This window comes from Camelus ferus, chromosome 19 (assembly GCF_009834535.1).
Source record: "Camelus ferus isolate YT-003-E chromosome 19, BCGSAC_Cfer_1.0, whole genome shotgun sequence".
In the NCBI taxonomy this organism is placed as follows: Eukaryota; Metazoa; Chordata; class Mammalia; order Artiodactyla; family Camelidae; genus Camelus; species Camelus ferus.
Window position 1 is genome coordinate 20,384,046 of NC_045714.1, and position 15,032 is coordinate 20,399,077.

At 45.8% G+C, this 15,032-nt stretch overlaps 2 protein-coding genes across 7 annotated transcripts in view; one reads left to right on the top strand and one right to left on the bottom strand.

Moving 5' to 3' along the window:
- Positions 1 to 2,835, bottom strand: part of DSTN (destrin, actin depolymerizing factor) — a 29,867-nt gene extending 27,032 nt beyond the window's left edge. Inside the window, exon 1 of one of the 3 annotated variants that reach the window (XM_032461791.1) lies at positions 2,526 to 2,835. In XM_032461791.1, the coding sequence (XP_032317682.1) occupies positions 2,526 to 2,528 (3 nt within the window). In that variant the 5' untranslated portion in view covers positions 2,529 to 2,835. Of the gene's footprint in view, positions 1 to 1,458; positions 1,482 to 2,525 lie in introns of those variants that run through there. The other 2 variants (XM_032461790.1, XM_032461789.1) reach the window with 2 other exon arrangements.
- BFSP1 (beaded filament structural protein 1) overlaps positions 2,739 to 15,032 on the top strand; it is a 52,564-nt gene continuing 40,270 nt past the window's right edge. For 2 of the 4 annotated variants that reach the window (XM_032461786.1, XM_032461787.1), the window contains exon 1: positions 12,142 to 12,478. Coding sequence is in view for 1 of the 4 variants with exons in the window: in XM_032461785.1 (XP_032317676.1) it covers positions 12,446 to 12,478 (33 nt within the window). In the remaining 3 variants the exon portion in view is untranslated. Of the gene's footprint in view, positions 2,852 to 12,060; positions 12,479 to 15,032 lie in introns of those variants that run through there. The other 2 variants (XM_032461788.1, XM_032461785.1) reach the window with 2 other exon arrangements.

The following is a 15,032-nucleotide window of genomic DNA, read 5'->3' on the forward strand; positions in this document are numbered from 1 at the left end:
AGAAAGGTCTCAACTTAATTAATCCTTTACAGATAGTTTTCTAGTATGTTAAATAGGCACAAGAACACAGGTCCAACCTACTCCACTAGATTTTTGTAAGCAAGAGTGTTTTTGCTACTCATCAAGCGGTAGAATACATTTGTAATTCAGTCTGAGCCAATAGCTCACTTTGTTGGAGCCAAGCTCTGATTAGCATAAGGTTGAGGGTTAGATTACTACGTAGACCTTTACTATTTCAGGGACAAGACTACACTGACTTCCCAAAGAGCCACTCAGCTATGCTGCAAATGCATACACACTGGTTACAAGAGGAGCTAGGCCAGTCTCCTGCGATGTCTCAATCCATTCCCAACAGCAAGAACTACTGAGCAGATAACCCTAGGAACTCAATGGTGCACTAGTAAATAATCTTTGTATTTAGAAGCTGGCATATCCAGTACACACACACACACCAGAGTTCTGTTTGGAGTTTGTACACGTGGTTCCTGTGGAAGGTTGGCTTGCTTTTTTGGGGTTTTGGCTTTTAGCTTTTTGGGGGGGGGCACAGTAAACTAAGACTTTGAAAACATGAAATCTCTTCTTAAAGTGCTCAAGGTGATCTTTTGAGTTGGTTTCAAATTGTTTTATTCCCAAGTACTTCTAGAAGACTTGGTGAGTATCAGGAAGTGATTTTGTTAATGTACAATCCATCAGCAGTTAAAATTTAATCTTTAAAAAAAAAACTTAGAAAACTGGAGTCAAGCCAACAGATTTAAACAGTTTCAAATACAGAGGTAAAGTGCTAAAATCTGAGATAATAAAGGAACTTTCCATCTTCACAATATTCTCTAATAGCTGGACTGAAAGGAGATGCACTGTACTCATACGGCTAAAAACAAGAGCAGCCTCTAAAAACGGCCAGTCTATTCTGAACTCTCTCCGCAAGCATCGAAACAAGAGTGGCCTGTAAGTAGCCTGTAAGGCCTTCTTGACCTGAGGTCAAGTTTGAAATCCATCCATTTTGTTTAATTCTTATTTCTCCTCCTTCTTCCCAACCATAAATAAAACAGACTCTTTATTTTATTTGAATGTATAGAAATATGGAAATTAAGCTTTAAAGTTTAAGCATTTAAAGTAAAAAGGGTTGGTCCTATTTTCAAACAGAAAATAAAGTTATGTCAACTCAGAAGGCACTAAAGTAAGCTCCAGCTTGATTCAAAGCACTTACATCAGAGTATGGCCTTAAATATATGTGAACTCAAAACCCTTAAAGTCTTTTAGTAGTATATAAAGGAGTACAATCTTTAAGAAGTTAGAAAGTCTTAAGATCCTGATCCTCTTTGTAGTTTACAGAGGTAAACCAAAGAAGAATAAAAAACTGAGTATCAAATTCCTACTACATATCTTCAGTCATCAAGAAACGCATCTCTTTTTCTTCCACTAATAAGCCAGTCTGCATAGCCGTGAAAGGTGCAATACCTGAAGAAAACCAGAATTGTTATTCCGTAGAAACATTTTCTATGCAAATAAACTGGTACCAACTGCTTCCAGGCGGACAGATGCAATAACACTGTAATATTTCTAGCGAAGCCTGGTAAGCCTTTGCCTGCAAGTCATTGACCAAAAATGGTAACAGGGTGTGCAGACTAAAGAAAATGACAAAATGTTCTACTTGATCGTCCAGTTAATAACACGGTTTTACAGCAGACAAGAGGGACAGTTTAGAGGGAGGAATATGTAAATTAAGCCGTGTCCAACACCTAGAATATACTGAACATCTGTTTACTTTTTAGTGACTCAGATTAACTTAATGGACTAAAAAGAGCTATTTCATTTGCTTTTATTAGCATCCCAGCATCACGCCCACACCTTCCGCGCTAAATTCTGGCAGAGCCGAGCTGTTTACAGGTAAAGGCAAATTTCTGCGCGTACGTAGAGAGATCGGACAGGCAAGGGTTAAAAGCGCCACTGCCGAGCTCGACCAGCGCTGCTGGAAGCAGACGGACCGCCAGCTACGACGAACAAAGCACCCGCAGGGCCAGCCCCCCGCTCCTCACCGTGCCGGGGCCCTGCTCGCAGGGACCACTCCGCCCCCAGGCTTGTTCAATAAAGGCCTGATTTCCTTATCGAGACGGACAGACCTCACGGGCCGAAACTCGCCTCTGTGGCCCGTCTTCCGCGAAGCCTGCGACAGCAAGGCCCGCGCGGGATTCCGACGCCCCCATCCCGGGAAGGCGGCCGGGGGTCGCTCGCCGAGGGGGCGCGGGGTGCTCGATCCCGGCTGGGCGACCAAGGCCCGGGCGGAGGCGACACTCGGGGCGGCGGCCTAGCAGCAGCAGCGAGCGACGCAGCGGCCGGGGAGCCGCCTTGGGGCGCGGGGGCCCCGCGGGTCTGCGGGCAGCCGAAGCCCGGGACCCTCCCCCTCCCGGAGGCTGCAGCCGGACCCGCGTCCCTCCGCCGGCCCCGGCGCCGAGCTAGCCCGGCCGCCCTGACCCCTGCGGCGCCCCGGCCGCGTCAACCCGAGCCTCGGACTCCCTCCTGCTCACCATCTTCGCCGCGGCGGTCGCAGAGGCGCGGGAGAGGGAGCCGACAGGCGCCGAGTCTGCCGAGCGTCCTCCTCACAGCAGCGGGACCGAGCGACCGAGCCGAGAGGCGACGCGGGGCGGGCGCCTACCAGGGGGCGGGCGCGCGGGCGCGCCTCGGGCCCAAACGCGGCTGCGCACGTCACGCGCTGCCCGCCGTTGCTGCGCAACCGGCCGACCTGGCAACGCCCCGCCGGGCGGCTCACGACTCTGGGCGGGCGGGGTCCTCCTCACCGTCTGGAGACTGGGGGAGCCGGGAGCGCCTCACCACCTCGTGTCTGTGGGGCGGGGTAAGGTCCTCCCTCAGCAGCGAGGGGTGAGGAGGCGGGGTTTGGGGGGGAACCTGTGCGCGAGGGGGCGGGGCCACGTGGCGCCCCCGCCCACCGCGCCGCAGTTGCCCTTACATGGAAGTAGCCACCTGGCCAGGTGTGCGCCGCCGCTGGGGGCGGAGCCCGGGACGGGGAGCGGGGTGGGAGAAAGAGGGTAGGCGGGGCCCGCGGCGGAGGAGACGGGAGGGAGGCCCCGCGGGAGCCCAGGCGCAGGCCCCGGCGGAGGGCACGCGTCCCGCATTTTTTTACCTACTTTGGTGCGATTCCCGCCATCCTCCGCTGATTGGCCCAGCCCGGCACGTCGGGCCCTCAGGCGAGGGGGAAACTGCACATTTTTCCTTCTTCCCGAGGCGACTGTGGCCGTTTAGAGTGCTCTGTGAGTCACAGCTAATTTCAGGTCTGGGAAAAACAAGGAGTGATTTATTTATCTTTGGGAACAGCCGGGGAAGGGGGCCCCGCAGTCCGCAGGGGTGTGGCTGGGAAACGGCGGAGTTGCCTTGAGATGGTGGCGCCAAGCCCCGCTGCTCCGTCTTGGAGGTTTTTAATTTGGGATTGCTTCTTTTTAATGGACGGTTACATCAGAAACACAGTTTTCAGAGGGCCGGAAGGAATCCCAGCGTTTTTCCTGAGGGTGTTTTTGTGAGGAATAAAGGGAACAAAGAATTTACAACCAGGATGATTAAGTTTTACTTAATTTAGGCTACCGAAGAACATTCTGGCCTCTACCAAAACTATTTTAATTCCCCAAATGTGAGACTTTTGGACAAGATGGTCAGTATGGGTTTTGTTTTTCCTGGGCGCTATATAAAATCTAGATTATATGTGGCTTTTATTCTGGCCACTCAACATAAAAACTCATTTCTCGTTACTCTCCTATGTTTTGTATTTCTTTTTAAGAAAGAAAGCTGTGGCAATTCTAAGCCTTTACCACCTGCCGCAAAATTTTTGGCACGCTAGAGTACTAGTTTTAAACTTGAAAGAGAACTTACTCAAAGTCAGATTTGTGTGCCCCAGACTCAGTTTCTGGCAGTGTATCTAGGGTAAGACCCAAGAATTTGCATTTCTGTCAATTCCCAGGTAATGCTAATGTGGCTGGTTGTATGTCACACTTCCAGAAGAAAGAATCCACCTGTATCCAGCTGTAGCTGGAACCCTTTGTTTCTCTGTCTGCCTGGGAATCAATGCCACCGTCCAAGTCTTTAAAGACTTCCTTTCTAGTCCAAAATTGAATCCTGCTCATTTAAGGACACAAGTCGGGCCTGCTCCAGCCTCTCTTCTGCATTTCCTCCTCCATCCTGCCACCAAGGTTACATCCAAACATAAGAGTCTGATCCTGTCACTTCACTGCTTAAAATTTTCTGTGGCTTCCTCCAGAATTCTCAGCAAGTCAGTCTGGCCCTTCTGCCTGTGGCCTCAGCCTACCTTTTCTGTCCTGTCTCCCACATCTTCCGCAGTCCCCAGTTTCCTTCCAGACTAAACATCTCATTCCAGAACCTTCTTGCTCTGTCATAATCAAGGGCCTGCTGGTATCTCACCCTGGAATCTTCCTATCACCCCATCAGTCTGGAGACCTCTGACCACTTCCCAAGGGAGCACTAGTGGGTCCTTGTATAGTCCCACAGTTAGTTCATCTCTGCTTAAAGCTTGACAAGCATGCAGACCACCTGAGGATCTTGTTAAAGTACAAATTCAGGGATTTGGAAGTGGTGTCTCAGATGCCCTCAGGTGATTCAGATGCTGCTAGTTCTCAGATCACACTTGGTACTGAGGCCTTATATTTTCCCTGCTGTTACTATAGCTGTAATTTATATACACATTTGCTACTGCCACCACCAGTTTAGACTGAGAGCTCCTTGGGTCCAAGGGCTGTTTGGGAGGCATCGTATATGAACTGGCACAGCCCCTGGAGGTGTCTAATACGTGTTTGTTCAGTAAGTGAAGTATCTGTGAAGCTGTTTAATAACTCATCAGGCAAATTTTTATATCAGCTCATTGTAACGTAAGATGAGCCCCCATTTTTCTTAAGAATCCATTGAACTTTAACCTTTTTCTTTACACATTAGTTTCCTAGATATTTTTGTTTCTTCTCATCCCACAGAGGGAAAAACGTTTTAACATAAGGTCCCCCCTTAAATATGAGACTGAGTGGATTCCATTTCTCATTTTGAAAACATCTTCACAATATGTGAGCATATAGGCACTTTCATTTAAAACCATGAATATGAGTGGCAGGGGAGAGGATACATTAATGAGGCACTTGAAAGGAGACAGGTGTTAATAGTCTGGAAAAGCCTTTTTTGTGAGAGGACATAACCCTGTCAGTATATTCTGCAGAGTAACTATTTTTAGCATCTCTGCATCTCTTCACAAACTTACCAGTTCTTTCTTCCCTACCCTTATTTACGTCTGTAGTCTTTTCTAAAAGTAATTTGAATCATATAGTAAGATATGAATAGGGAGGAGGGTATAGCTCGAGTGATAGAGCGCATGCTTAGCACGCATGAGGTCCTGGGTTCAATCCCCAGTACCTCCTCTGAAAATAAATAACCTAACTACCTTCCTCCCACCAAAAAAAAAAAAAAAAAAAAAGATATGAATATATCCACATTGTGTGGTGTCCTGTAGCTTGCTTTCCGATTTTCTTGATTTTCTGCCATCTGGATTTGTCTGTCTTTGACAGAGTGGCATTGAAGTCTCCAACTGTGATAGTTGATTCAGCTGTTTCTCCTTGAAGTCCTGCCAGTTTTGCCTCACTTAGGTGTTGGGAGCGTACAACGTGAAGAATTAAGTCTTAAAGGAGAACTGCCTCCTTAATGTTATGTGACGCCTTTCTTTGTCCCTTTGTGTTCTCTCCTTGTTCTGAAGTCAGCTCTGTCTGAAATTGATGTAGCTACACCTGCTTTGTTTTGATTCGTGTTAACATGGTATCTTTTTCTCCATCCACTTACTTTTAGTCTGTATGTGTCTTTATATTTAAAGTGGGTTTCTGGTAGACAACATGTGGTTGGGTACCTTTTTTTTATTATTTGGTGCATTCTCTATCTTTTAACTGGTGCATTTACACCACTGACATTCAGATTTATTATTGATATAGTTGGATTAATACCTGCAACGCTCATGACCGTTTTCTCGTTGTTGCCCTTGTTCTTTGCTCTTATTTTTATCTTATCCTTGCTCCTCTATAGGTAAGATTTTTTTTTCCATTCTTTCAGGACTTTTTCCTTTATCTCTGATGTTTTTGTAATTTGAAAATGATATGCCTAGGTTTAGTTTTTTGGGGTGTTACCCTGCTTTGTGTTCTCTGAACTTTGAGTCTGTGGTTTGGTGTCTGACAATAGTTTGGGGAAACTCTCAGTCACTGTTTCAAATATTTCCTCTGTTCCTTTCTGTTTTCCTTCTCCTTCTGGTAGTCTCATTACCTGTATGTTACACCTTTTGTACTTATCATACAGTCCTTGGATTTTCTGTTCTGCTTCTCTTTCCTTTTCGGTTTTGAGGATTCTTTTGCTAAATCCTCTAGAGCAGAGATTCTTTCCTCAGCTGTGTCCTGTCTACGAAGAAGCCCAACAACAGCGTTCTTTATTTCTTTGTGGGTTTTTGTTTGTTTGTTTGTTGTCTTTTAGCATGCCTTGTAAGTTTTGCTTGATAGCCGAACATGATGTACTGGGTAAAAGGAATTGTGGTGAATAGGCCTTTAGTAGCCTGGTGGTGATGTAGCGGGCAGGGGGCGCGTTCTCTATTCCTGCCATTTGGTCTCGGTCTTTTTCTGAGCCTGTGCCTCCGGACTGTGGATGGCACAAGTGTTTCTCAGTCCCGCCCCTCCCCCCCATTCCAGGTTGGCTAGAGTGAGCTGGAGTTGAGCATTTCCCTCACCAGATCAGTTAGGCTCTGACAGGCTCCTGATTGGCTAGGCTCTGGTTAGCCAGCGTCCCCTGAGGGCAGGCCTCGTTAAGGAGAACACAGCACTTGGATGGATTCCTCAGTGGTCCCTTGTCCCCTCCCCTGCTGGAAGCAGGAGGGGATTGTTCTCTCATACTTATTGTGGGAACCTGGTAGAGCTTCAGAAGGCAAAAACAGAAGTGTAAAGGGTCCCCCCGGGACTGAGTCTCCTGGAGTTTTTAGCCCTCAGACTTGTCCACACTGAGCCTCCAGCCACTTGTCAGTCACAGCTCCGGTTTTCATGCACAGGTTCCCACGGTGGCTTCTACTTGTGTGTCTGCCCTCTGCTCGGGTGAGCCACAGCTCCCTTCACTTCCCCGCCTGTCTCCGGCTTTGGGGGTGGTGACCTGCGCTGTGTCCTCCTCTCTCTCTCTTACGGATCCAAGAGAGTTGTCTGTTCAGCTTTGTACTTGTTGGGACAGAGTGGCAGCTTCAGAACTCTTTACACGTGGAACTAGAAACCTACCGTCTACCTCTTCCCTTTTAAAGAAACTTCCTCGAAGTACCAGACGGGCCTCCTCCTCTTATCTCACTGACCAGAGCTTAGTCATATGGCTGCAAAGGAGGCTGGAAGTGTGGTCTCTTCTCTGAGCTGCAGCAGCATGCTCAGCTAAGAAACTGGGGTTCCTTTACCAAGGAAGAAGGGAAAATGGATATGGGGAGATACTAATGGTGATGATCATAGGTAGATATTATTATTGGTCCCATTTTCCTGAGGAGGTGAGGTGGAGAGACGTTCCTTAGGAGCTCAGGGGAACAAGTGATCTGCTCCCAAGCCTACAACTCTTCTTCTCAGGCCACGTGACACATGACTCACGGTGATGCTGAACAAGAGAACTAGGGACCCCTTGTTGCTTCCTCAACACCACAGCGGAGGTTTATACAAAACGAAGCAAATGGAGCTGTAGAAAATACATTCTGGACATTGCTTGACCATAGTCTAGTCCTACTAGACCAGGCAGCCCAGGCAGCCCCGAGGGCCTGGGCATCTATTTTAGGAAAGGGCCAAATATATTTATGTATATTCTTGAGAACAGTGCAGTACCACATGGTAACACCACTGATTTCTCAGTTAATCCTTAGAGCAGAGTAAAAGTCATATACCGCTATTTTATAACGTTGAAAATTGAACAACCACGGCATGTGTGTTTCAGGTAACAGTGTGCTGCTTGAGAAAATGGAGTAGGAGGTGGCTCAACAGTCCTGACCAATGGTTATTCACCCGCTTGGGCCATACGTTCCCTTTGAGAGTCAAGTATAACGCGATGTGTTTGTAGGTATATTATTTGCACTTACATTAGTCTGAACATAGGAAAAGGGCAGCACTCAACTAGCTTTGACTTAGAAAAGCAGGAATTTCTTATGGTTCAATCTAATGCACGCTAACCAAGGAGGAGTCCTAGAAAGCCTTCCCTTTTTAAAGGATGTTTGTGCCATCCCGTCTATTTTTACCACCTGAATTTTTCCTGTGAAGAAGAGGAGGTAAGGGTTAAAAAATGAAAGTTTGTGTTTGGAGGCAAAGCACTGCATTCACGGTGGGATGCCACTTTGAAATAGTTTTCAGTCAGATCTGACAGCTGTTTGTGGGGATCCCGCTGTGTGCCAGCTGTGACCGTGTTCGCCACCAGGAATATGAAGATGAGTACGTCATGGGCCCTGCCACAGGGAGATCTCTAGTGAAAACAGATCCACGCTAAGATGAACGCCACCCAGGGTCCCTTGGGGATTCTCGGGAGCCTGTTGGTGGACAGATCTAGTGGGGAGATGTTACTGGATCTGAGTGAGTGAGGCATCCGGAGAGGAAGGAAGTGAGCGTTCACTCCCGACGTGATTTCTCACCAAGGTTGGTGATTATGAGTACGGAAGAGATGTCTAAGGTCAGAGATTGATGTTTGGAAGGAAAGAACACCAAATGTTTCTACCAAAAAATTAGGCTCTATGGACCAAGATACCCAGGTAGATATAAATGTAATTTTTTAATTAATTAATTGATTGATTTTTGCCTTCAGGGGCTGCTCTGCTGTGCTTCCTAGTTTGCCCTTCTTCTAGGGGTGGGAGGAGGATTTCAAATGATACTTCGGCCAGAGACACCCAGCTCTGCCCAATGAGGCCTCAAAGCAGGCTCAAAGGCAGCTCCACCAGAAACGGCGAAGGGACAGTGGCTGTGATGTGAGATTCAAGTGCCTTTCTGTAGAACTGTTTTGGTTTTACCACTAAGATGCCAAATATTTCTATCATCCGTCTTGCAGGGAGGTGTGTGACACCACTGTCACCAGCTCCAGCTTTCCCCGGCCGTGTGACCTCTTGCACAGTGCCCCTCTCTGGGCCTCCTTGCCCTCACCTGCAAACTGAAGGTGTTGAGTTTAACCCCTTTAGCTCAAAAATGTGATGCCTGCGCAAAACGGAAGTTTTACTGAGTATCCTAGCGCAGTATTAGCAATTTGTAGAGGATCCTTATTCTAGTCATACTGAGGCAGACCCTTGAGTTTTCATTTCTAAACTCTAGGCCCTGGGCTCTTCACACAGGGCTGACTTTTACAGCAAAATCAGGAAGTTGCTGTAATTGTCCAGGCTGTGGCCTAGTGGGTTTCTTCTCAGTTGACCACATCTGGGGAAAGAAAGGGAGCTGATTGTCACCAAGGGAGAAAAATAGCATTCATGTCACGTACTCTTCATGTCAAGGAGAAGCAGACATGTCACAACTTACAGTCATTTCTGTATTTTCTATTTTTCGGGGTCAATAAATTCAGGCTCAGTCATGAAGAGGTGGTCCCCTCGTAAGATTTTCCACGCCGGAGATGGAAGAATCACTTGCTCATTTATATTTCTCGCTCCTGTGGAAAACCTTCCTTCCCACCCTTTGTGCCCGTGAGTCACTTCCTCACTTCAAACCTTGATGGCTTCCTTTCCTTCCCAGCCCCAGCCTGGGCCTCTGGAGAGAGCCCTGGGCTGCAGGGCACGAAGGGGGCTGCAGGCAAAAGGGGGGTACACCTTGAACGGCTTTGAAGTCTCAGAGAAGGATCCTCGACCCATGGATCTGATAAATGCTGAGAAATCCAGATTTAGCATTTTTCCCTTTTATTTTAAACAACTCTAGGAAAAAGGCGCCCATAGAAGGCACAGCAGGGTTCAGGTTTATTTTATGACTCATGGAAATTTCTAAAATGGTAAATACTGGCCCAGCAGTAGCTTGACATAAGAAACACTCAACTAAGCCAGACGCTATGGTAACAAGAAACAAGAACAGTGTAGTCAACAAACAAACTGGGACTGCACTTCCAAGTTTTCAGAGAAAAAAGAGCAGAAAGCACTTCCTGAATTCTGTGAGGTGGCCTTCCTGGCCAGCCGCGATTGCATCTGTTTTTCCCGAGTCCAGAAGCGGAGATGGCTGCAGTATCGTCCTGGCTAAGAAGCCATCTCAGAAGCTTCTGGTTTTATACTTTAGTCTTTTTGGCTAATACAAAGAAAATGCTTTACCAACCATAAAAATGAATGAGGGCATAGCTGGAAATAGCTTCCCCTCAGGAAAAAAAAGAAAAGAAAAGGAAAGAAAAGAAATATTTTCTTTCCTGAGTGAAAGTTCCTCCCTCTCTCTGTGTAGTAGAAACCACATTCTGGGGAGATGTTAAGAACCCAGAATATCCACTTGTTTCCTGGAAAACATAGAAAGTCTGAGCCACAAATAACGGGTGGGCTCCGTCTGAGTAGAGTTCTTATTTCTCATGAAACAAAGTCAGCATCACCTTACCTTCCATCAGCTGATTTTATTTTCTAAGGAAAGTAATATACTAACATTCATACCCAGTGGAAAGGCTGGTGTAACAACTTACCAAAATCTCCCCTTCAGCTGGTTTATCCCGTGTAACTTAGTTTATCAGCAGAGCAGCCTCACGTAACAGCAGTGTTCTTTAAGGTTGGCTACACACACACGCACACACTTTACATTCTGGAGTCATAGTAAATCCATGGTGAGGGGGACTGATAAAGAAATAAAAGTGAGAAAAGGCCACAGCTCCACGTCTCACATAAAATGGATTAAGGGACCATCATGCCTGTGAGAGTCCCACGCCAGAGACCCAGGAGGAAGCACCAAATCTGAGAAGGTGTTTCTGTCAGTCTGCCAGGTCCTGCCGGTGACCCTCCTACCACCCAACACCGACACAAAGGCATCCTTTGGAAAGAGAGGCTGTGTTGGAATGGGTGTAGACACCCAGGATCAAGACCCCAGAACACGGTGCGGGGGAGGCTGGAGGACAGAGCAACAGCTAAAGTCACTCCATCTGCTCTTGTAGAGAATCCACCTTGAGGTGCCCGGCACGGGCTGGAACACGAGTGCGGTGGGAAGGGATGTGTAACAAAACACTGCACCTGACGGCCCTCTGACCCAGCTGCTGGGAAACTTGTCTCCAGTTTCTCCCGAGAGAGAGACTCTGCGGGAGCGAGATTAACCAGGGAGATGCGCCCGGGGCCTGGTGTCAGTGCTGAGGACATAGGACTTTGCCCCTCTCTGTTTTTCCTCCCTTTGCTTCTCTGCTCATCTTATATTAATAAGCATGGCAACATGACGGAGGGAGCTCTCCCTGCCCCGGAGACTGTGGCAGGATTGCATCTGCAGGCAGCCGCAGTGATGCTGGCAGCCACGGTGATGCAGGTAGCCATGGTGATGCTGGCAGCCACAGAGGCCACAGTTGCCGGGATGGCTCCGGTAAGAACACCTTGCTGGCTGCCAAGGGAATGGGGCCCTCTGGGCCCTGAGTTGTGGTACAGATGGGACCTGGTTAATTTTGCTGGTTGAGCCAAAGAGCAGTAAAAAAAACTACAGAATGGAAATTGCTTTGTTGCATTTTTTTCCCCTGGTTATAAAAAAAGGCAGGTTTATTGGGGAAAAAAATCCTGAAAATGTATAAGAAAGAAAATGTGTCTCCAGTTCATAGTCCCATCACCTTTTAATCCAATAATTAAAAAAGTGATTTTTAACAAACTACTATACATATAGTAGATAAACAACAAGGTTCTAATGTAGAGCATAGGGAACTACATTCAATATCTTGTAATAGCCTATAATGAAAAAGAATATAAAAGGAATATATATGTGTGTGTAACTGAATCACTATGCTGTACACCTGAAATTAACATTGTAATCAATTATACTTCAATTTAAAAAAGACAAAAAAACAAAAAAAAACAGGTTTCCTGGAGAAAAAGGAATTCAGTTCAAGGCGGTAACAGTAGAAATTCTCCCTGACTTGCCAGCCTGCTCCCCTGCACTAAGTGATCTCAGACGCAAGACTGCAAATCAAGGCTTATCTGAACTGCCAGCCTGTTCTATGGGTTTCAGACTTTCTAGCCCCCTGCGAGCATATAAGCCAATTATTTAAAATCCATCAATCTCTCCCTCTAAATATATACGTATTACGTTAGTTCTGTCTCTCTGGGAGGTCCTGGCTGGCACAACATCCACTGACAATACGTTCAGACCTTTGTCCAGTTACTTCCTCAGGCTAAATTCCTGTGCGTGGAGTTGCTAGGTCAAGGTTCTTGAGCTTTTTAAAGAAATATGAAGCGTGTTGTCAGTTTGCTTTCTTGAAATACCACCTTCCCAGGAATAGTGTATGGATGTGCAGGTCCCTGGACCCACGTCAGTGTCAGGTAGGTATTTATGATCTTTTAAATCCTCACCGATTTATTGGGAGGTACCACTTGCTCATTTTATATCTGCAGTATCTGACGAATAATGAGCCTGAATGTCTTTTCATGTTTTTGGACCATGCGCCTTCCTCCTTAAACTTTAATATTTCATATGAAACTCTAAAGTAATCATTTGCTTTAGGAACTTGGACCACTTAAATATGTTTTGTTTTTTTCCTTTACATCTGAAAACACCGTGAATGATCACTCTGTAGCATATAAAATTCTCAACTGCTTTTGTTCTTTGCCCACTTTTCTATTGGATATTTGTCCTCTTTTATTGATTTGTAATCTTTCTTTATATAGTACTTTGTCTTTTGTCCAATATGCAAACCTTCCCCTCATTTTTTGATCAGACTCTAACATTGTGTAGGGATTGTTGTTGCTGTTGGGTTTTTTTTGTATGTGTGTTTGTGGGACAAAAAGGTCTATATTTTATGTAGCCAAATCAATCAATCTTTTTCTCTGAGGCTGTAATTTATTTTAGAAATGTTTGCCGTATATACTGACTTGCCCCTTTTCACATGAAAGAGACACATAAGATCAGATTATGTAACATAAATTTCTCAGTTTAGGAATGGAGTTGATCGGTGTTACTTATCGCTTTAGTATTTGAACCTCTGTCTGGATGCATGGGAAAATCTTTCTATGTTATTTTTCCTAAATACTTAAGTGGTTTCAGTTACTGGGGAAGCGTGTTATTGCAGCTGTTAAAGCTTAGTGATTTTTGGAAACAGGGATTTTTTTTTTTTGCCTTCTTCACGAAAACTTGGCTACTCCACAGCACTGTGAAAAATATTAGGTACATTTCCAGCTTCAAGTGACAGATATCGAGGAAGAGGTAAGCAGTTCGAGTCAGAATTAGGGTTTAAACTCAAGGCTGAGTTGATTAGATGGGAACTTAACAATTTTTTTAAGTTACCTAATTTATTTCTTATCTTAACTCTCTAGGTTAAAACCAGCATAGAATGAATGCAGTTTTTGTTTTGTTTTGTTGCATTATTGTCACTATAGGGTTGACCTGGCAAATATGTAGAGGAACTTCAGCTCATTTAATGATCTGAAGACAATGATTCAGAGCTCTGGCTGCTGCTGCCAGCACCCCCTGGCATTCCCTTAGCACGTCTTTCCTCTAACGCTGAGGGCTGCTTACTCTGAGCCACGTGCCGTTTTCTGTCCCACATCCTAGATAGTTAATGCCCTCCCAAGCAGCCTTCAACCAGAGGGGGACTGGGAGTTGGTGGATAAGAACCCAGCTTCCTCACCCTTTGGGTGGGGTATCTCTGTGGGGTGTCTTGTGCTGTCTCCTAGAGTCCCCAGATGCCCACAGTGGTAATTGTGGTAACACCCCCATGATTCACTGCCTTCCCTGCCCTGCCTCCCTTCCCCAGTCATCTCCTGGTGTCCCGGGATCCTCTCCCAAACACACTGTGGGCCTCCCTCGATATTCACAGGGGATTGGTTCCAGGTACCCCCACTCCAAATGCTCAAGTCCCTTACATAAAATGACATAGTATTTGCATATAACCTATGCACTCCCTCCCTTATACTTTCAATCATCTCCAGATTACTTATAATATCTAATGCAGTGCTGTGTAAATAGCTGTAAAGACAATGCAAATGCTATGTAAATAGGTGCACAAGCATAGGCAAATCCAAGTTTTGCTTTTTGGAACTTTCTGGAACTTTTTTTTTCCCAAATATTTTTCATCTGCGGTTGATTGGAGCCCACGGATGCAGAGCGTCAACTGTGCTAGTACTTGAATCCTTGCCTCAGAGCCCACTTCTGGGGGATTCCAAGCCAAGATGAATGCTTGAAGCAAGTCAGGCTACTTGCCAAAAATAGTGGCTAATATTTATCAAGCACTTACTATGTGCCACACACCATTGTAAGCACATCATCTAACCCTCACAGCATCTTTTGGGAACTACTGTCACCTCCAGCTTACAGATGAGGCATGTGCGGCTGAGAGAGATTAAGTCTCTGTTCTGAGATCACATAGCTAATGGGTCATGAAGGCTTCAAAGGTGGGCTATTTAACTCAGGCATCATGGTTTTAACCCATATGTCCTATGACACAGTATATCACATTACTTCAAATAACTTCACTGGTCATATTTAATAGGCTTTTGCTGACAGTTGAATTGATTGATTTTTTTTAAAAAATCAATCAGCAATAACAATGTTGCCTAACTTGTATTGTCTGCCCTCATCCAACTGAACTCTGAGTTATCACAAGAAGCTTTCATTTTTACCCCCGACCACATCAAGAAACTTCCTCCTGGTTCTTCAAACATGTAACTCCATTTTTGCAGCTAACCACTGTTCTTGCTGTTTTTTTGGTCCAAGCTAGCTGCCCACTTTACAATTTATTGTATAATAAAGCTCTCCATTTATGCCCTAATAACCAGCTGAATGGGTCCAAGATTTTAGCTGGTCGTGATGTTGTGTGAGGCGTGTTCATTACCGGTTTGAAAGACAACATTTCACAGGCTCTGGATGACCTTCATTTGA